This window comes from Staurois parvus, unplaced genomic scaffold (genome assembly GCF_062004578.1).
Source record: "Staurois parvus isolate SC_StPar_1 unplaced genomic scaffold, SC_StPar_1.0 ptg000173l, whole genome shotgun sequence".
NCBI classification, from domain to species: domain Eukaryota; kingdom Metazoa; phylum Chordata; class Amphibia; order Anura; family Ranidae; genus Staurois; species Staurois parvus.
In genome coordinates this window covers 2,789,625-2,811,622 of record NW_028317969.1, presented here as the reverse complement: position 1 = coordinate 2,811,622, position 21,998 = coordinate 2,789,625, and the positions used below count along the sequence as shown (strand labels likewise).

The 21,998-nt window shown below is 42.9% G+C and overlaps 1 protein-coding gene across 2 annotated transcripts in view; it reads right to left on the bottom strand.

The window, feature by feature from the left end:
- Positions 1–21,998, bottom strand: part of DLG2 (discs large MAGUK scaffold protein 2) — a 2,035,798-nt gene that overhangs the window by 1,976,526 nt on the left and 37,274 nt on the right. For both annotated transcript variants that reach the window (XM_089676759.1, XM_089676760.1), the window contains exon 2: positions 15,548–15,679. In XM_089676759.1, the coding sequence (XP_089532885.1) occupies positions 15,548–15,679 (132 nt within the window). The remainder of the gene's footprint in view (positions 1–15,547; positions 15,680–21,998) is intronic.

The following is a 21,998-nucleotide window of genomic DNA, read 5'->3' as shown; positions in this document are numbered from 1 at the left end:
CAATTCAAACATAAAACATCTCTATGGTAAACCTCTTTGTGCCCACCAACTAAAGCTGATTAACAAGTTAAAAACAGCAAGCACTTTGTCTAATCAAATAAGCCGTTCCTTGCCAAACCAAATGTGCTTCACGCTGACTTCTATGAGCTCCATCTGGGTGTACCAGAGCTTCAAAGTCACCCTGTAGACGTCTGTAGGACCCTTTTAGGTTTACAGTTGTGCTGGGACTTTTTAGGCCTGGAGTCATTCAAGGGGTCCATAAAAAAAAATATCTTTTTATATTTTTATCATTTTTTAAATAAAATTGTTCAAAATTTAAATTTTAAAAACTTTAAAAAAAAAATAAAATTATATTGTTTTAATTTTTATTTTAATTGTATTGAACTTATAGTTGGCTGCTGGTTTTGATAGGAGATTTTTATATTTTGTTTAACAAAAGCCTAACCCTAAATTTTAAAAACATTTACTTTTTTTTTAATTTATATTGTTTATAATTGTATTTCAATTCTATATTTATATCGCTTTTAAGCTACTGAAAGATCAAATTATTTTCTTGGCTGATTGTTGTAATAGGAGATTTTTTTGTTTCTGTTTTTTTAAACAAAAATTAAGTCAACCGAGGCGTACGTAAGCTGAAATCAGGGACACTGACTGGTGACATTACAAAAAAAAAATTGATAATTTTTTTTACATTTTTATTTTATTTTTATTACATTTTTTTTCTCTTTAAGATTATATTGCACCAAATTAGTATATTGTTACCGTAGTAACATTGTACTACTTTGGGGAAGTGGTCAGTATTATTTTATTTTTTTTTTACATACATACGGACATGTGTGCTGGGAGCGTGCTCTCAGCACATATGTATGTTGTATATTGAACACAAATGTGCGGCCGCTCAGCGTCTAGGCCTAGACGCCAGGAAGCCGCACATTTGTGTGCAGCCAGCGTAAAGGGGTTAATTTACACGTATTGCAATTTTTTTTTTTTTTTTTTTTTTTTTAGCAAAGACATACATTTTGGCCAACATTTGATTTTTAAAATTTTTTTAATGGACATGTTTAATAGTAAAAATAAACAACGCACAGGCGATCAAATACCACCGAAAGACAGCTCCATTTGTGGGAAAAAAGGACGTATATTTAATTTGGGTGCGGCGTTGCATGACCGCGCAATTGTCAGTTAAAGTAACGGAGCGCCATATCGACATAAAATGGCCCGGTCAGGAAGGGGGGTAAATTCACTGGAGGGCAAGTGGGTAAAGCAGCTCTCCTTGACTAACATGGGATTTCACATCATGCGACTTGAGGTGTCACAAGTCGCGGCAGTGTGAACCGAGCCTTACACGTGGAAACACGCCCATGCTTGATCACACCTCTTAGTTTGAACCAAGCCTAAGGCCTCATTCACACGGGCATACTTAAGTGTACGCCTGTGCAAAGGCTCTGTTCACTTGCATGGGGATGCACAGGCGTTCAGCACATCCCCATGCAGGCAGTCCCATTTATGTCTGTTGGGATGCAGCAGCTGCACGGACACAGCCACTGCTCCCAACTTGACAGCTGTGTCGGTGCAGTACATTTGGGGACCCGCACCCACACACGTCAAATTTTGTGCACCAGCTGTATTCATGCATCCCAATTGACATGAATGCGACTGTCTGTATGGAGACGCATGGAACACCAGCGTGCAAACTGGGCCCCCGCAACAAACGTATACTTAACCTCTTCCCGTCCGGCCCATGTCGATAAACGGTTGGAGGGGAGCGCTGCTGATGTGGGGGGGATGTTTCTAAACGTCCCCCCACATCCATTGCATGTGCGCTCTTAATGGGAGTGTGCTGTGTCCTCTGGACACAGCGGAACACAGACCACTAAACGGGACTTCTGTGTGAGGACCCGATCATGTGATCACTGATTGGCCAATCAGTGATCACATGAACAGTAGTACGCAAGATGTCACTTCTGACATCATTTCTTACTATTTGTGAAATCTGTGAATGATCACAGAGGTCACATGGTACCAGGCTATTCATAACAGTCTTCTACCATGTGACAAGCTGTGACCAATCACAGCTCACACAGTATTTCTCAATGGATGCAAGAATGCAGCCAGAGAGAAGGAGAAACAATTGCTTTTACAGCCTTTATGGGTGTAAAAGCAATCAGTGTAAAAAAAGAAAAAAAAATCTTCATCAGCCCCCACTATGGTAACACTGTACTGCTAGGGTGACAGTATGTTACAGAAAAAAACAACAAATAATAGCTTTAAAAAAAATAAAAATGTAAAAACAAATTTTCAAAAATTATAACTTTTGGTTATAAACTAATTTGGGGGGTTTTTTTTGTACTAAAAAGATAGATTAATACATTTCGGCCAAGATTTATGAAGAAAGATTATTTAATTTTAAACGAAAAACACTTTTTTTTCAAAATTTTTGAACCTTTTAATTTATATAGAAAAAAAATAAAAAATCCCAGTGGTGAATAAACACCACCAAAATAAAATTATATCTGTCTCAAAAAAATGATAAAAAATTTCATATGGGTACAGTGTTGCCTGACCGCGCAATTGTTCTGAATCGTTCTGAAAGCTGAAAATTGGCCAGGACTGGGGGGGGGTGAAAGTGTCCAGACTTGAAGTGGTTAAGTAAGCCAATGTGAATGAGCCCTAAGAGTCCCTTATAAAGGGATTTCTCTATACTCTTCGCTTCATAAACACGGGGATGTAGTGCTGCCAAGTACCAAATCAATTATTTATTAAGACGCATTTATTGCGATAAGCAACTATAGAATTTACGCATCACCGCAGGATTTTACGCATCCCACTCGCCTCGTCCTGACAGTACAGGCTCGCAGCTACCAGTCGTAAAATGAACAGGTGAATGAAAATAAAAGAGAGAGGTTTGTGGCGATGGAGCATCTGCTGCCGTGCCCAGTGCAGCCCTGGTGAGCAGTTATATGCCATGGCTGGCTCGGATGTGCATCTGTTTTCCTGGCAGTTGCCGGCCTTGGAAATGTGCTGCCAGCTCACTATAAAGGTGGAACATTCAGGGACTGTCCCCAATACACACAGTCCAGACAAGCAGTACATGCAGGTGTATGGATATATATAGAAAAACGCAATACGCCCTGTTCTGTTCTCTGTATTTTCATATACACAGCTCATTTAAAGGGCAACTAAAGTCAAATCGATATACAGCTAAAATAAATGCAAAAGACCCTTTCCAAAATACTTGTAAAAATTGCAAAGTATACCTACACTTTTATTAGTATACATACACTTTTATTATTTTACATACACTTTTTATTAGTGTACATTCACTTTTATTAGTATACATACACTTTTATTAGTGTACATACACCTTTGTTAGTGTACATTCACTTTTATTAGTGTACATACACTTTTTATTAGTGTACATACACTTTTTATTAGTGTACATACACTTTAATTAGTGTACATTCACTTTTATTAGTGTACATACACTTTCATTAGTATACATACACTTTTATTATTTTACATACACTTTTTATTAGTGTACATTCACTTTTATTAGTGTACATATACCTTTGTTAGTGTACATTCCCTTTCATTAGTATACATACACTTTTATTAGTGTACATTCACTTTTATTAGTGTACATTCACTTTTATTAGCATAGATACACTTTTATTAATGTACATTCACTTTTATTAGTGTACATTCACTTTTATTAGTATACTAACACTTTTATGAATGTACATTCACTTTTATTAGTATACATACTTTTATTAGTGTACATACACTTTTATTAATGTACATTCACTTTTATTAGTATACATACACTTTTATTAGTGTACATTCACTTTCATTAGTATACATACACTTTTATTAATGTATATTCACTTTTATTAGTGTACATTTACTTGTATTAATGTACATTCACTTTTATTAGTATACATACACTTTAATTAGTGTACATTCACTTTTATTAGTATACATACACTTTTATTACACACCATAGAATACTATGATTGGCTACACAACAACATAAGAAGAGTGCTTTACTTTTTAGAGGCTGCTGTCGTGCTGTGTCATTGCCCCGCCTACTGCTTGTTTTCTCTTCTCCATGCAAGCCCACCAATATCTCCCAACCCAGCCTATACAAAGCAGGCCCTCCCACTGCAAACCTTAGGTCCGCCATAGTCATAAAAGACACAATATTTCCATTCACTAGCAGCAGCTTCTGTAAAATCTATAGACTATTACTCTACAGGCACATCTGAGGGTCCAGTCACTCTCCATTTACTCCAGGAAGAGCATACCAATCCCTGTAAAGGAATGTTTCCAGTAAGGGCATAATAATCCCAATAAGAGAATATCTCCAGTAAAGGGATATTAATCTCAGTAAAAGGATATTCCCAGTAAGGGAATAGTCATCCCATAAAGGGATATTCACAGGAAGAGCGTATTAATCCTAGTATAGACATATTCCCAGTAAGGTCATATTAATCCCAGTAAAGGAATATTCCTAGTAAGGGCATAGTAATCCCAATAAAGGGATATTTTCAGTATGGGCATATTAATCCCAGTGAAGGAATATTCCCAGTAAGAGCATATTAATTCCAGTAAAGGGATACTCCCAGTAAAGGAATATTAATCCCAGTAAAATTATATTCCCAGTAAAGGAATATTAATCCCAGTAAAGGGATACTCCCAGTAAAGGAATATTAATCCAAGTAAAGGGATACTCCCAGTAAAGGAATATTAATCCCAGTAAAGGGATATTCCCATAAAGGCATATTAATTTCAGTAAAGGGATATTCCCAATAAAAGAGTATTAATCCCAGTATTGGGATATTAGTACTAAAGGCATATTAATCCTAATAAAGGGATATTCCCAGGAAGAGCATATTAATTCCAGTAAAGAGATATTCCTAGTAAAGGAATATTAATCCCAGTAAAGGAATATTCCTATAAGGGTTTATTAATCTCACTAAAAGGATATTCCCAGTAAAAGAGTATTAATCCCAGTATAGGAATATTCCCAGTAAGGGCATATTAATCCCGGTAACATGATATTGCCAGTATGGACAAACAATAATAATCCAAGTAAAGGGATATTCATAGTAAAAGCAAATTAATCTTAATAAAGGGAAATTCCCAGTAAAACAGTATTAATCCCAGTATTCGGATATTCCCAATAAAATCATGTTAATTCCAGTAGAGGGATATTCCCAGTAAGGGCATAATTATTCCAGTAAAGAGATATTCCCATGAAGGCATAATAATCTCATTAAAGGGATATTTCCAGTAAGGGCATATTAATCCCAATACAGGGATAGTCTCGTTATAGCCATATTAATCCCAGTAAAGGGATATTCCTATAAAGGCATATTAATCCCAGTAAAGGGATATTCCTATAAAGACATATTAATCGCACTAAAGGTATATTCCCAGTAAGAGCGTATTAATCCCAGTATATTAATATTCCCAGTAAAGGCGTATTAATCCCGGTAACATGATATTGCCAGTATGGACATACAGTATTAATCCAAGTAAAGGGATATTCATAGTAAGAGCAAATTAATCTTGATAAAGGGAAATTCCCAGTAAAACAATATTAATCCCAGTATTCGGATATTCCCAGTAAAATCACATTAATCCCAATAAAGGGATATTCCCAGTAAGAATATACTAATCCCAGTAAAGGGCTATTCCATAAGAACATATTAATTCCAGTAAAGGGATATTACCAGTAAGAGCATATTAATTCCAGTAAAGAGATATTCCTATGAAGGCATAATAACCCCATTAAAGGGATCTTTCCAGCAAAGGCATATTAATCCCAGTACAGGGATAGTGTCAGTACAGCCATATTAATCCCAGTAAAGGAATATTCCCACAAGGACATATTAATCTCACTAAACGCATATTCCCAGTAAAAGCGTATTAATCCCAGTATAGGAATATTCCCAGTAAGGGCATATTAATCCCAGTAAAATGATATTGCCAGTATGGACATACAGTATTAATCCAAGTAAAGGGATATTCATAGTAAGAGCAAATTAATCTTAAAAAATGGGAATTCCCAGGAAGAGAGTATTAATCCCAGTATTTGGATATTCCCAGTAAAGTCATATTAATCCCAATAAAGGGATATTCCCATAAGAATATATTAATTCTAGTAAAGGGCTATTCCCACTAAGAGCGTCTTAATCCCAGTAGGGATCTCCTAAAAAACCTATATTGAAAATGTTCAGGGAAAGGAGGGAAGTAGAAAAGGAGTGCACTAAAAGTCCACTGATCTCTTCATGTAATTTCGACTTTCGACTTTCAACTTCCTTGCAACTTTTGTGATTTTACATTGCCATCTACGGCACTCAAGTTGCAGAAAAGCAGTGCAGAATTTTTTTTTTTTTTAGCGCTGCGACTTGAGTTGCATTTATTAAGACGTCACCCATTGAAATGAATGTGTTTTTACCTGTCATGCAACTTTATGAGTGCAGGATAAGTAGCAGCAGCAGTGTGAGCCAGGGCTAACCTGAAAGCTGTGAAAATGTGGAATAGACTCCCTCAAGAGTTGGTTCTGGCCAGCTCAGTGGATTGCTTTAAAAAAAAAGTCCTGGATTCTTTCTTAGATACACAGAATATAACTAGATCAGGGGCAGACTGACCATTCGTGCACTCGGGCACTGCCCGAGGGCCCAGGGTCAGTAGGGGGCCCCATGAGATGCCCCTAGTACCTTTCATAGGCTTTTTTGGGTGTGGTTTGGGTCTGGGTAAGGACACAGGGGCCCCATGATCCCCTATTGCCCAGGGGCCCCATGAGTTGTCAGTCCGCCCCTGAACTGGATGCTAACATTTATAGGTAAAGCTGATCCAGGGAATATCTGATTGCCTCTCAGAGGATCAGGAAGGAATTTTTTCCCAGTAGGAGCAAATTGAAACATGCTTTGCTGGGTTTTATTGCCTTCCTCTGCATCAACTGTGGGTGTAGGATTTATAACTTTTTTTTTTTTATGGTTGAACTGGATGGACTTTTGTCTTTTTCAGCCAGACTAACTATGTTACTATGTAACTATGTAACCTGAACCCCACCTTTATATTAGCTTCATGTAAGCCCCAGCACAGCGGGGTGGAACAGAACAAGATTCAATAGGAATCAATCATTAAGTAGTTTACAAGTCATATCAGTAGACGTCATGACAGTAGTCTCAGTAGTTTCTGATTGGTTGCTATAGATTATGATGGTTTTCAATGCCTTATTAAAGAAGTCTAATAAGAACAACATTTTCAAATGTATCTGAACCCAAGAACAAAAAAAAATGTAATACTGTGTAATACTATGACAGATGACTGGTCACTATCAGAAACACACTTTCTGTGCTTAGGTGACAACGTACACAAATGGAGGAGCAGCGTTCTCACACAAGGACATGACTACAGAACACCTCCCTTTCTACACTTCTCCATAACGTGGAGAGGAGTTTTTTTTTTTTTTGTAGTCCACTAAGAGAGCTGGGAGTAACAGATAAGAATATAACACAGGAAGAGATCAGCTCACAAGATTTCTGGCAGGATCAACAGATATTTGTATCAACGTATCAAGCAGGTATAACAAATGCCTACAATGGTATATTGAACAGCCAAAAAACGAGAAAATAATAGAAGTTCATTGTAGGGCCTTAGGCACACTGGGCGTCAAAAAATTCCACTTAAGGGCGATTGATGGGGGGGTTTCTGCCTCTAAACATCCCTCTATGTTAGCCTTGCACACCCACATGGAAGAAAAATATATTTGAAATATATTTTAAAAATATTCTTCCCAAATATTTTGCCATATATTTGAAATGCTAAAATTTTGGCCAAATTCAATATATTTAAAAATATATTTCAATAAATATATATATATACATATACACTGCATGTTGAAGTGCATTTTTATTACAAAATATCTGAAAAATATTTTTAAAAATACATTTCAAATATACTGTATGTCTTTAAAAATACAAATCTACATTTTTAGAATGCATTTACAAATGTAAAAAGATGTCAAAATTTATTTTTTATATGTTAAAAAAAATTTGAAGAATATATTTTAAAAATATATATTTTTAAAAATATATATTTTTTAAATATATTCTTCAGATTTTTTTAACATATAAGAAAATCATTTTAACATATATTGTTACATATATTTGGAAATGCATTCCAAAAATGTAGATTTGTATTTTTAAAGACATACAGTATATTTGAAATATATTTTTAAAAATATTTTTCATATATTTTGTAATAAAAATGCATTTAACCGCTTGCCGCCCTGCCACTGTGTATATACGTGTGCAGGGCAGCAGTGGAGCGAAAACCACGTTTTAAAACGGGTTCCGCGCTCCCGACACTTTCGCCGGCAGGGGGCGCGCGCGCGCGCTCCCGCCGACCCGCGGGTGACACTATTTGATCCAGGAGGGATCAATCATTAGATTTCAGCCAGTGATTTCTGGCTGAAATCACATGATCGGTCCCTGTCCTATCCTGTCCTGTGTTGACATACACAGGGCAGGATATGATGTCATTCTTCTCTGCCTGGACACATTCCGTTCCAGACAGAGAAGAAGACATCCAAAAAGTGAGTACACAAGCACTACACTACAGTTAGAACACTCTAGGACACATTTAACCCCCTGATCGCCCCCCCCCTCCAGTTAACCCTTCACTGCCCTGTCACCAGTGTTACTGATCAGTGAAGCGATTTTTACTGATCAGTGTCGCTGGCGACTTCCGATAGAGTTAGCGCCCCTCCCAGATAGCGCCAGATTGCCCGCCAGTACACCAGTAATCCCGTTTAACCCCTTGATCGCCCCCCCCCTCCAGTTAACCCCTTCACTGCCCTGTCACCCAGTGTCACTGATCAGTGAACCAATTTTTACTGATCACTGTATCAGTGTCGCTGGCGACTTCCGATAGAGTTAGCGCCCCTCCCAGATAGCGCCAGACTGCCCGCCAGTACACCAGTAATCCCGTTTAACCCCTTGATCACCCCCCCTCCAGTTAACCCCTTCACTGCCCTGTCACCAGTGTCACTGATCAGTGAACCAATTTTTACTGATCACTGTATCAGTGTCGCTGGCGACTTCCGATAGAGTTAGCACCCCTCCCAGATAGCGCCAGTTTGCCCGCCAGTACACCAGTAATCCCATTTAACCCCTTGATCGCCCCCCCCCCCCCAGTTAACCCCTGCACTGCCCTGTCACCAGTGTCACTGATCAGTGAACCAATTTTTACTGATCACTGTATCAGTGTCGCTGGCGACTTCCGATAGAGTTAGCGCCCCTCCCAGATAGCGCCAGACTGCCCGCCAGTACACCAGTAATCCCGTTTAACCCCTTGATCACCCCCCCCCTCCAGTTAACCCCTTCACTGCCCTGTCACCAGTGTCACTGATCAGTGAACCAATTTTTACTGATCACTGTATCAGTGTCGCTGGCGACTTCCGATAGAGTTAGCACCCCTCCCAGATAGCGCCAGTTTGCCCGCCAGTACACCAGTAATCCCGTTTAACCCCTTGATCGCCCCCCCCCCCCCAGTTAACCCCTGCACTGCCCTGTCACCAGTGTCACTGATCAGTGAACCAATTTTTACTGATCACTGTATCAGTGTCGCTGGCAACTTCCGATAGAGTTAGCGCCCCTCCCAGATAGCGCCAGCTTGCCCGCCAGTACACCAGTAATCCCGTTTAACCCCTTGATCGCGCCCCCCCCCCAGTTAACCCCTTCACTGCCCTGTCACCAGTGTCACTGATCAGTGAACCAATTTTTACTGATCACTGTATCAGTGTCGCTGGCGACTTCCGATAGTGTTAGCGCCCCTCCCAGATAGCGCCAGATTGCCCGCTAGTACACCAGTAATCCCATTTAACCCCTTAATCTCTCCCCCCCAGTTAACCCATTCACTGCCCTGTCACCAGTGTCACTGATCAGTGAACCGATTTTTACTGATCACTGTATCAGTGTCGCTGGCGACTTCCGATAGTGTTAGCGCCCCTCCCAGATAGCACCAGATTGCCCGCCAGTAGACCAGTAATCACGTTTAACCCCTTGATCACCCCCCCCCCCTCCAGTTAACCCCTTCACTACCCTGTCACCAGTGTCACTGATCAGTGAACCAATTTTTACTGATCACTGTATCAGTGTCGCTGGCGACTTCCGATAGTGTTAGCGCCCCTCCCAGATAGTGCCAGTTTGCCCGCTAGTGCACCAGAAATCCCATTTAACCCCTTGATCGCCCCCCTCCCCCCCCCCCCAGTTAACCCCTTCACTGCCCTGTCACCAGTGTCATTGATTACAGTGAACAGATTTTTACTGATCACTGTATTAGTGTCACTGGTGACTTCCGATAGTGTTAGCGCCCCTCCTAGATAGCGCCAGTTTGCCCGCTAATGCACGGGATTTTTTTTACCAAAAACATGTAGCAGAATACATTTTGGCTTAAATTTATGACTAACTTTGAGTTTACGATATATTTTTTATAGCTGAAAGTAGAAAATATTGTTTTTTTTCAAAATTTTTGTGGTTTTTTTGTTTATAGCGCAAAAAATAAAAAGCGCACAGGTGATCAAATACCACCAAAAGAAAGCTCTATTTGTGTGAAAAAAAGGACGTAATTTTCGTTTGGATGCAGCATTGCATGACCGCGCAATTATCATTTCAGTTAGTGCAGCGCTGTATATCAAAGAAAGGCATAAATTACAGTATCTATACCATAGTTTGTAGACGCTATAACTTTCACACAAAGCAATCAATACACTTATTGGGATTTTTTTTACCAAAAACATGTAGCAGAATACATTTTGGCTTAAATTTATGACTAACTTTGAGTTTACGATATATTTTTTATAGCTGAAAGTAGAAAATATTGTTTTTTTTCAAAATTTTTGTGGTTTTTTTGTTTATAGCGCAAAAAATAAAAAGCACACAGGTGATCAAATACCACCAAAAGAAAGCTCTATTTGTGTGAAAAAAAGGACGTAAATTTCGTTTGGGTACAGCATTGCATGACCGCGCAATTATCATTTGAATTAGTGCAGCGCCAAACAGCAAAAAAAGGCCTGGTCATTAAGGAGGTTAAATCCTCTGGGGCTCAAGTGGTTAAACATGCAGTGTATATATATATATATATTTATTGAAACATATTGAATACGGCCAAAATTGTAGCATTTCAAATATATGGCAATATATTTGGAAAGAATATTTTTTAAATATAATTTCAAATATATTTTTCTTCCATATGGGCACATAGGCATTTGAGGTGTTTAAAGACAGAAAAAAAAAACACGTGTGCATTCAGCAGAGGAATGTTTTGGCAGAAAAAAACCTGGCGCTCCTAAACGCACTTAAACATGCCTACACACTAGGCATGTTTAGCATGTGAGTGTTCATTTCGATGGCCAGAATAAATTACTAATCTGGAAAATGGAATCAATGAACATCCAAAAGCTTGATGCGCCTAAGACTGGGTTCACACTGATGCAGTGTGGTAAACTCTGCGAATCCTGTGCATTTCCCTCAAACGACAAAGTCGTGCCCTGGAGCGACTATGACGCAAAACCAAATCCCAACAAGCCTTCACCCGCTATAAATCTGCCTTCCGCACCTACACCTCCTCCCTCCATGCTGCCAAACAGGCCTACTTCTTGACCCTCATCAAGGCCCTCTCTTCCAATCCTCGCCGACTCTTCTCTGCCTTCAACTCTCTACTCTCCCCACCCCCACCTCCACCCAGCACCTCACTCACTGCCCTTGAGATTGCCAATCACTTCAAAAACAAAATTGACACAATTCGCAAGGACATTGCCGCAACTCACACACCCTCTCAACCCGTCTCCTCTCACACAGCTACCCCCTTATCCCCCTCCCCCTCGACATAACCCGCAGGGACTTCGTCGTTGCTCAAACTCTCTCCAACCCCCTTCACCCTCACTCAGCTACCCCCTCATCACCCCTCTTCCACGGCCCCACCACTGCTCTGACCTCCTCTTCCACCCCACCCTACATTCCTCATACTGAAGCTCCCCCCACACTCCGCACCTTTGACCTTACTACCATCGAGGAAGTCTCCAAGATCCTCTCTGATGCCCACCTCACCACCTGCCCCCTCGACCCTATCCCCTCACAACTCCTACGACCTTCCTCCTCCTTCATCCTACGCTCCCTCACCCACATCTTCAATCTCTCCCTCTCCTCAGGCACTTTCCCCTCCCCTCTGAAACATGCACACATCACCCCCATACTTAAAAAGCCCTCCCTGGACCCCAATGACCCGAACAACCTCAGACCCATCTCCCTGCTCCCATTTACATCTAAACTCCTCGAGCGCCTAGTCTACACCCGCCTATTCTCTCACCTCAACGACAACAACCTCCTCGATCCCCTACAGTCCGGCTTCCGTCCCCTACACTCCACTGAAACTGCCTTACTCAAACTCTCCAACGACCTGCTAACCACCAAAGCTAATGGCCACTATTCAGTGCTCCTACTCCTTGACCTCTCTGCGGCCTTCGACACAGTCGACCACCCCCTCCTCCTCAAAAAACTACACTCCCTCGGCCTCAGAGATTCTGCTCTCTCCTGGCTCTCATCCTACCTGTCACAACGCTCTTTCAGCGTTACCTATAATGCTACCACCTCCCCCTCACTCCCCCTCTCTGTTGGGGTCCCTCAAGGCTCTGTCCTCGGGCCCCTTCTCTTCTCCATCTATACCTCCTTCCTTGGCCAACTCATACACTCTCACGGCTTCAACTACCACCTCTATGCCGACGACACACAAATCTATCTCTCAACCCCCCACCTCACCCCCTTGGTCTCAGCCCGAATCACACACCTACTGAGCGACATATCAGACTGGATGTCGCTCCACTTCCTTAAATTGAACCTCTCCAAAACCGAGTTTCTTATCTTCCCCCCAGCCCGGACACCACCCCCCATTGATTTCTCCGTCACATCCAACAACGCTACCATCAAACCCGCCCTGCAGGCCAGAGTACTGGGTGTCATTCTGGACTCCAACCTATCCTTCCAGCCCCAAGTCCAATCTTTAACAAACTCGTGCAGACTCCACCTCCGCAACATCGCCAAAATCCGCACGTTCCTAACCCCAGAAACCACTAAACAGCTCATCCACTCCCTCATCATATCACGACTCAACTACTGCAACTCCCTCCTCACTGGCCTGCCTCGCCGCTGGCTATCCCCGCTTCAGTCGATCCTGAATACGGCTGCCAGACTCATTCACCTTTCCAACCGCTCTGTCTTCGCCACCCCCCTCTGCCAATCCCTCCACTGGCTTCCGATTGCGCAATGGATCAAATTCAAAATCCTAACGCTGACGTACAAAGCTGTCCACCATACTGTCCCGAACTACATCACTGACCTAATATCCAAGTACCGCCCAGCACGCACACTCCGCTCCTCACAAGACCTCCTTCTCTCTAGTTCCCTGGTCTCCTCCTCCCATGCCCGCCTCCAGGACTTCTCCAGGGTGTCACCCATCCTCTGGAACTCCCTGCCCCAACCCATCAGATTATCACCTACTCTCCTCTCCTTTAGGCGCACCCTGAAAACCCATCTCTTCAGGGAAGCCTACCCCACCCCCTGCTAACTTGCCGACCTCCTCCACTCTTCCTAGCACTCCATCCCCCACAGCTATCTCCTCCTGTGCCGCCACCCCCTCCCTCCTAGATTGTAAGCTCCAAAGAGCAGGGCCTTCGATCCCCTCATGTTTTGCATTGTATTGGTATTGTTCTGTCCCCCTTTGTAATGTACAGCGCTGAGCGAACTATTGGCGCTTTATAAATACTGTATAATAATAATAATAATAATTTCCCGCACCGCATTGCAATCGCATGGCGTTCACGTGATCTGGTGCGGGTGTCAATGATAAATTAATGACAGCCCGAAACAAATCACAAAACGTAATGCGATTGCCAGAAATGTGAGAACACACATGCGATGCGATTTAAGTGTGGGTAAAAAAGAAGGGTCCTGCACATTTTTTGGTGCGGATGCGATTTGAGCCATACAAAATGTATGGCTCAAATAGCACCGTGCAGACATTGCACGTAATTCACACAGGGATGCGGTGCGATTCGTGTGTGAGTTCCATGCATTGTTCTGCACTAGTGTGAGCCCAGTCTGAACACGTTATGCAAAACGCAGTTTTAGGCACATTTTTACTGCCAGGAGAAAGGGGTTCAGAAGAGACAAGCCCTAGGCTTCATTTACATTAGGCGATTTACAATCATGGGCAGAATTGCTGCGATTCTGAGCGCAAATCCTAATTGCAACAAAATGAACGATAAGCGCACCCCTAAAGTGTGCGTCAGGATCGCGTGGCAAAATGTAAATCAAAAATCACACTTTGTCGCCCAAGCCTAATATTAAGCAGGAGCTTCTTTTGGGTGACAAACGCTCATAGGGCAGACCACTGAAGTGAAAGGGCTGCCCTATGCACGACATGCAAAAAATGCGTGTAAACTGCGCTTTTTAAAATCGCAAGATGGAATGCTTGATATCTGAACTTAGGCTTCATTCACACTTTGCGATTGGGAATCATGGGCAATTCCAAATTTTGTGGCAATTGCAGTGCAACTCTTCAATGGCACCTGTAATGGAACCGGACCCCGACTGCACTTGGGTACTTACGTTAGAATACCGCTTCCACGTCCGAACACCGACCACAGACACCACAGCCGACCATACAAGACTAGACGACACCCGTCTTGAAGTAGACTAATTTATTTTAACACTGATACAAGATATATACATTCAAGGGAACAACCCCCCCCTCCCTGCATAATGACACAGGGCGGGGCAATCTACCCTCAGCAACAAGAGACACACCAGCAGACAGTCCCATCAGGAGGGAGGGCTGCCGGAAACACCCCCCACCAAGCCAAGACACAAACACATACATACCATAATGATTTGCTCCCAAGTTAGACACACAATAGAACAATGGGATGCAACCACATAACATCAAACAATCAACAACCCCCCACCCCAATATCAGGACAGATCACCCTGTACCCCTAACAGGCACAGGGTGACTTACACATAGGAAGGATATGGGGAGCTGAGACAGGGGTCGCCCCACCTCTCCAAAGTGAACTGTGTTCCATGGGCCCCCCACCCAAAGTGACTCCCGTCACAGCACCCCAAAACACAATGCGATTCTGCTGCGATCGTCAAACATCAGGATCGCACAGCAATTGCAGCAAACCACGCCTTTAGAATTCGCCTGAAGCTTTGAAAAGGAGCGGGGTCTTCTTTTGGGTGGTAAAAGAGCATAGGTCAGCCCATTCAAATAAACGAGCTGCCCTTTGTGACACCCCGAATCGCATGAAAAATCGCAATGTCAACTTGGCATAGCGGGAGCGAGCCTTAGGATTTGCATACACTGAAATTCATGAAGACAAAATATAAAACAAACTTTATAGTGCAGTTGGACATTTCCATGGAAATGGGTTGGGAATATCTGTGACGTAATGATCAGGAACATAGGAGGTACCTACCTATCAATGCTTGGAATAAGTTGCTTTTGAACATAGAGATGACCTTCTCGATGGCCAGGCGTAGCGGCCTCTCACTTGGCTTTTGGAGCTTGCTGCAGTAATCCTCTAGTAGTGACAACGCTCGCTCAGTATCTGTAAGGAGAGGAGCACAGGAGGCACAATTAGAACAAGGCTTTAGCGGTAGTCATTGTGGCTGATCTCCAGACTTCCCGTCAGTCCTGCACAGTTGTACCGGCTCCTCGCCTGGACTGAAACGCCTTACTCTGATTTCACTGCACACTGTGAGCTTCTCACAGAGTTCATTAGAAGCTGCAGCCAGACAGAGCCCACCTCATTTCCTGGCTGGAGGACGTCCAGCATCATCTAGCCCAGGGATCTACAAACTGCAGATGTGGCCCTTTGCTTGCCCTTATCCGGCCCTTAGGGCACTATTCTTCTTACTGACACCAATGATAAGGCACCATTCCTTCCATTGACACCAAAAATTGAACACTCTTCCTTCCACTGATACTAGGGGTGAGGCACTATTCTTTCGACCAACACCAATGACAGGGCACTATTCCACCCACTGACACCAATGATGGGGCACTATTCCTTCCACTGATACCAATGATGGGGCACTATTCCTCTCACTAATACCAACAATGGAGCACTATTCCTCTCACTAACACCAATGATGGGGCACTATTCCTCCCACTGACACCAATGATGGGGCACTATTCCTCCCACTGACATCAATGATGGGGCACTATTCCTCCCACTGATACCAATGATGGGGCACTATTCCTCCCACTACACCAATGATGGGGCACTATTCCTCCCACTGATACCAATGATGGGGCACTATTCCTCCCACTGATACCAATGATGGGGCACTATTCCTCCCACTACACCAATGATGGGGCACTATTCCTCCCACTACACCAATGATGGGGCACTATTCCTCCCACTGATACCAATGATGGGGCACTATTCCTCCCACTGACACCAATGATGGGGCACTATTCCTTCCACTACACCAATGACGGGGCACTATTCCTTCCACTACACCAATGATGGGGCACTATTCCTCCCACTGATACCAATGATGGGGCACTATTCCTTCCACTACACCAATGACGGGGCACTATTCTTCCCACTACACCAATGACAGGGCACTATTCCTTCCACTACACCAATGATGGGGCACTATTCCTCCCACTAATACCAATGATGGGGCACTATTCCTCTCACTGACACCAATGATGAGGCACTATTCCTTCCACTACACCAATGATGGGGCACTATTCCTCCCACTAATACCAATGATGGGGCACGATTCCTTCCACTACACCAATGACGGGGCACTATTCCTCCCACCACACCAATGACGGGGCACTATTCTTCCCACTACACCAATGATGGGGCACTATTCCGCCCACTACACCAATGATGGGGCACTATTCTGCCCAGTACACCAATGACAGGGCACTATTCCGCCCACTACACCAATGATGGGGCACTATTCCTCCCACTACACCAATGATGGGGCACTATTCCGCCCACTACACCAATGGTGGGGCATTATTCCTCCCTCCCTCCTAAATAAAGGGCCAGTTTACTGTCCTTCAGACTTTAGGGGGGCCGGAGTGTGGTCAGTGAGAGTGGAAAATGTCCCGGCATCGGAGGGAGTGGACAATGTCTCAGGTTTGGTGGTCAATGGGAGTAAAAGTATTACAAAGCACTGCTGTGATCAGCAGTAAGAGGAAAAGTGCCCAATTGTTGGTGTCATTGTCAGCAATAGCACCCTATCGTGGGTGTCAGTGAGAGGAATAGTGCCTCATCATTGGTGTCAGTGGAAGGAATAGTGACCCACAGTTGGGGTTGGTGGGAGGAATAGTGCCCCATCATTGGTGTCAGTGGAAGCAATAGTGACCCACAGTTGGTGTCAGTGAGAGGAATAGTGCCTCATCATTGGTGTCAGTAGAAGGAATAGTGACCTACAGTTGTCGGTGGGAGGAATAGTGCCCCATCATTGGTGTCAGTTGGAGGAATAGTGCCCCATCATTGGTGTCAGTGCGAAGAATAGTGCCACATCATTGGTGTCAGTGGGAGGAATAGAAGGCATATTAACTCACAGTTGGTGTCAGTGGGAGGAATAGTGCCCCATCATTGGTGTCAGTGGAAGGAATATTAACTCACAGTTGGTGTCAGTGGGAGGAATAGTGCCCCATTCTTGCTGTCAGTGGAAGGAATAGTGCCCTATAGTTGGTGTCAGCTGGAAGAATAGTTGTCCATTATTGGTGTCAGTGGGATGAATAGTGTCCCAATGTTGATGTCAGTGGAAGCAATAGCTCCCCATCGTTGGTGTAAGTGGAAGGAATAGGGCCCCATTGTTAGTGTTAGTGGGAGGAATAGTGCTCCATTGTTGATGTCAGTGGAAGGAAAAGTACCCCATCATTGGTGTCAGTGGCAGGCATACAAACTCACAGTTGGTGTCAGTGGGAGGAATAGTTCCCCATTCTTGTTGTCAGTGGAAAGAGTTCTGTCATTGTTGGTGTCAGTGGATGGAATACTGTTCCATCGTTGGTGTCAGTGCAAGGAATAGTGCCCCTTTGCTGGTGTCAGTGCAAGGAATAACGTCCCAATGTTGGTGTCAGCTGGAAGAATAGCTGTCCATTATTGGTGTCAGTGGGAGGAATAGTGTCCACTGTTGATGTCAGTGGAAGGAATAGCTCCCCATTGTTGGTGTCAATGGAAGGCATAGGGCCCAATTGTTGGTATCAGTGGAATGAATAGGGCCCCACTGTTAGTGTCAGTGTGGGGAATAGTGCCCCATTGTTGGTGTCAGTGGAAGGAATAGTGTCCCATCTTTGGTACCAGTGGAAGGAATAATAACTCACAGTTGGTGTCAGTGGGAGGAATAGTGCCCCACACTTGTTGTCAGTGGAAAGAGTTCTGCCATCACTGGTGTCAATGGGAGGAGTAGGGCCCCATCGTTGGTGTCAGTGGGAGGAATTGTGCCTTATATTAGTGAGACCACATCAGGCCCAGCCCACAGTTTGGAGTCCACTGATCTAACCCTTTCCTCTACAGCCTGACTGTACCCACCCTTTAATTTATTGGAATTCAGTTTTTTCAATTATGGAGGCTCACCATCACATGTGGAGACAACAAATCCAGCCTGCCTAGGAACTCCCACTCCTCCAGACTGACATACACCCATCTAATAATTCTGATACTTGGATACCTATTCTAAATAGCCAGCCCACTGCTTGCATCATGGGCTCTTGAGAGGAGTACTGGGACAAGATTATGTGATGCTTTCAGAAAGCTATTTACAGCTTCCTGCCAGCCCCTCTCACCAGCCATGATCTGACTACATCACATAGAGAAGCATAGAGACCCAGTGATGACCCTACTGGGTCCAAAATATGTTACGCAAAAAACAGAATAGTTATATTTAAAATTTTAATTAAAATGTTGATGAGGAGGGAAGGGGGAGCCATGGAAGGCAAAATGTAAGCAGATTAAACTTAAGCTTCAAACTGAAACGGTCAGCTGAATTCCAGGAGGACTTCAACATCAGAATCCAATCTGACCAAGCTGACCAATCTCATTCCAAATCGCCTAATGTGAACAGGGCCTTTGAGTGCCCCCACTCTGGATGAAGGAGCACAGGGGGCACTTTTGGACAGTCGCATTGTCAGTCTGGGGGGAGGGAAGTGTTAGATGTACTAGCAGATTTAAATACACTAATGAATTGAAGCCAAACTCCAGCTCTCACCTTATAGCAGTTACAGCAAACAATTTTGTTTGTTTGGGGATAAATGTTTTACAGAAATAAATAAAAGCTGATCTTTGTCAGCACCCCTGCCAGTGTCCAATGGTTTGTCTCAACCCACTAACTGCAATAACAGAGTTACTGGCAGGATCGCTAGGTGGAAATAACGGAAAACAAGCCTAACAAAAAAAACAACTGCAGCCACCACATCTAAGAATCAGTAAGCTACAATAATGTTTGCTGCTGGGTTTAAAACCATTGAAAAAATTAGAAGCAAAATCGTTAATTTTGTGGCTAAATCAATTTAGAGAAAACGCTAATCCTGGCTGGTTTAGCGTCAATACATTTTATCGGGAGGTTCAATCGTGGGATTGAGGGGCGGGTTAAATGCCCCTGGGTGTATCTCATACTTTTCTGACCACTGCTGGAAAGTAGTGATGTACCAGTATATCAGCCGTCAAAAATTACGGCCAAAAAATAGAGTTATTGACATTTTGTCGACAGAAAAAAAAAGTGCCGATAATTATAATTGACTTCAATGCAAAATCGTGTCCCAATGCCTTCAAAGCAAAATCGCGTCTTATTGACTTTAATGTAAAATCGCGTCCTATTTACTTCAATGCAAAATAACACTCGATCCCCTCATGTTTTGCATTGTATTGGTATTGTTCTGTCACATGTTCTGTCCCCCTTTGTAATGTACAGCGCTGAGCAAACCATTGGCGCTTTAATAATACTGTATAATAATAATAATAACATCCCTTTGACTTCAATGCAAAATCATGTCCCTTTGACTTCAATGCAAAATTGCATCCCGTTGACTTCAATGCAAAAACGACCCCTATTGTCTTCAATGCAAAGTTGTGTGCCGTTGACTTCAATACAAAATTGTGCCCTATTGACTTCAATGCACAAAAGTCACCCCCCCCCCCCCCCCCATTGACTTCAATGCAAAAAATACCTCTATTTAAGTTTTCAAGTTTAGATATATTTCACTTTATTTTCTGTCCAAAATTCTGTGTGTTACTTTCAATAAAAGCTATTTTACTTTACTAGTTTGTATTTTTTAGATTCATATTCATTTAAGTTTATGATATTAATTAAGAAGTTAAATACAATATAATTATATATTAAAAAATCTATTTTTTGGTATCACTTTTTCAGATGAGGATTGGGATTCCATGGTGGATAACATATGCAAGAGTTCTAGATCTCTTTCTGTTCGTGAGACGGCCCTTAAGGTTTAACCAGATGGTATTATACCCCATCAAGACTACATGTATTGTTTCCACAAACGTCCCCCTTATGTTTCCGGGGCTGTGGCCTCACAGGTACTTTGGTACATATATTCTGGGACTGCTCGACCATATCTTTGATTTGGTGCAAGATATCTGAGGTGGCTACCTCACTGTCGGGTACCCGATACGATTGTCCATACAGACCTGTCTATTGGGGGCCCATATCCCAGGGGTCTCTGTTGTCAATCTGAGATTGATACATACTATATGTATTGCCACTTTATGTTCTATTGCCTTACATTGGAGGTCCAATGCTGTACCCTTAGCCTCCGTTTTACACAGAATTGATGCCGTAATGCTCATGGAACGCATTCGTTATACCCTACTGGATAAGATGCACTTATATGATAAAAAATGGGAGTCATGGAGAGATTGTAGACATTTATTGCATGATTAACAACATTCTCAGTGAAAATTGACTGACATACAGTGGGGCAAAAAAGTATTTAGTCAGCCACCAATTGTGCAAGTTCTCCCACTTAAAAAGATGAGAGAGGCCTGTAATTGGCATCATAGGTAGACCTCAACTATGAGAGACAAAATGAGAAAAAAAATCCAGACAATCACATTGGCTTATTTGGAAAGAATTTATTTGCAAATTATGGTGGAAAATAAGTATTTGGTCAATATCAAAAGTTCATCTCAATACTTTGTTATATATCCTTTGTTGGCAATGACAGAGGTCAAACGTTTCCTGTAAGTCTTCACAAGGTTGGCACACACTGTTGCTGGTATGTTGGCCCATTCCTCCATGCAGATCTCCTCTAGAGCAGTGATGTTTTGGGGCTGTCGCTGGGCAACACGGACTTTCAACTCCCCGTCAAAGGTTTTCTATGGGGTTGAGATCTGGAGACTGGCTAGGACACTCCAGGACCTTGAAATGCTTCTTACGAAGCCACTCCTTCGTTGCCCGGGCGGTATGTTTGGGATCATTGTCATGTTGGAAGACCCAGCCACGTTTCATCTTCAATACCCTTGCTGATGGAAGGAGGTTTGCACTCAAAATCTCACGATACATGGCCCCAATCATTCTGTCCTGTACATGGATCAGTCATCCTGGTCCCTTTGCGGAGAAACAGCCCCAAAGCATGATGTTGCCACCCCCATGCTTCACAGTAGGTATGGTGCTCTTTGGATGCAACTCGGCATTCTCTCTCCTCCAAACACGACGAGTTGTGTTTCTACCAAACAGTTCTATTTTGGTTTCATCTGACCATATGACATTCTCCCAGTCCTCTTCTGGATCATCCAAATGCTCTCTAGCAAACTTCAGACGGGCCCGGACATGTACTGGCTTAAGCAGGGGGACACGTCTGGCACTGCAGGATCTGAGTCCCTGGCGGCGTAGTGTGTTACTGATGGTAGCCTTTGTTACGTTGGTCCCAGCTCT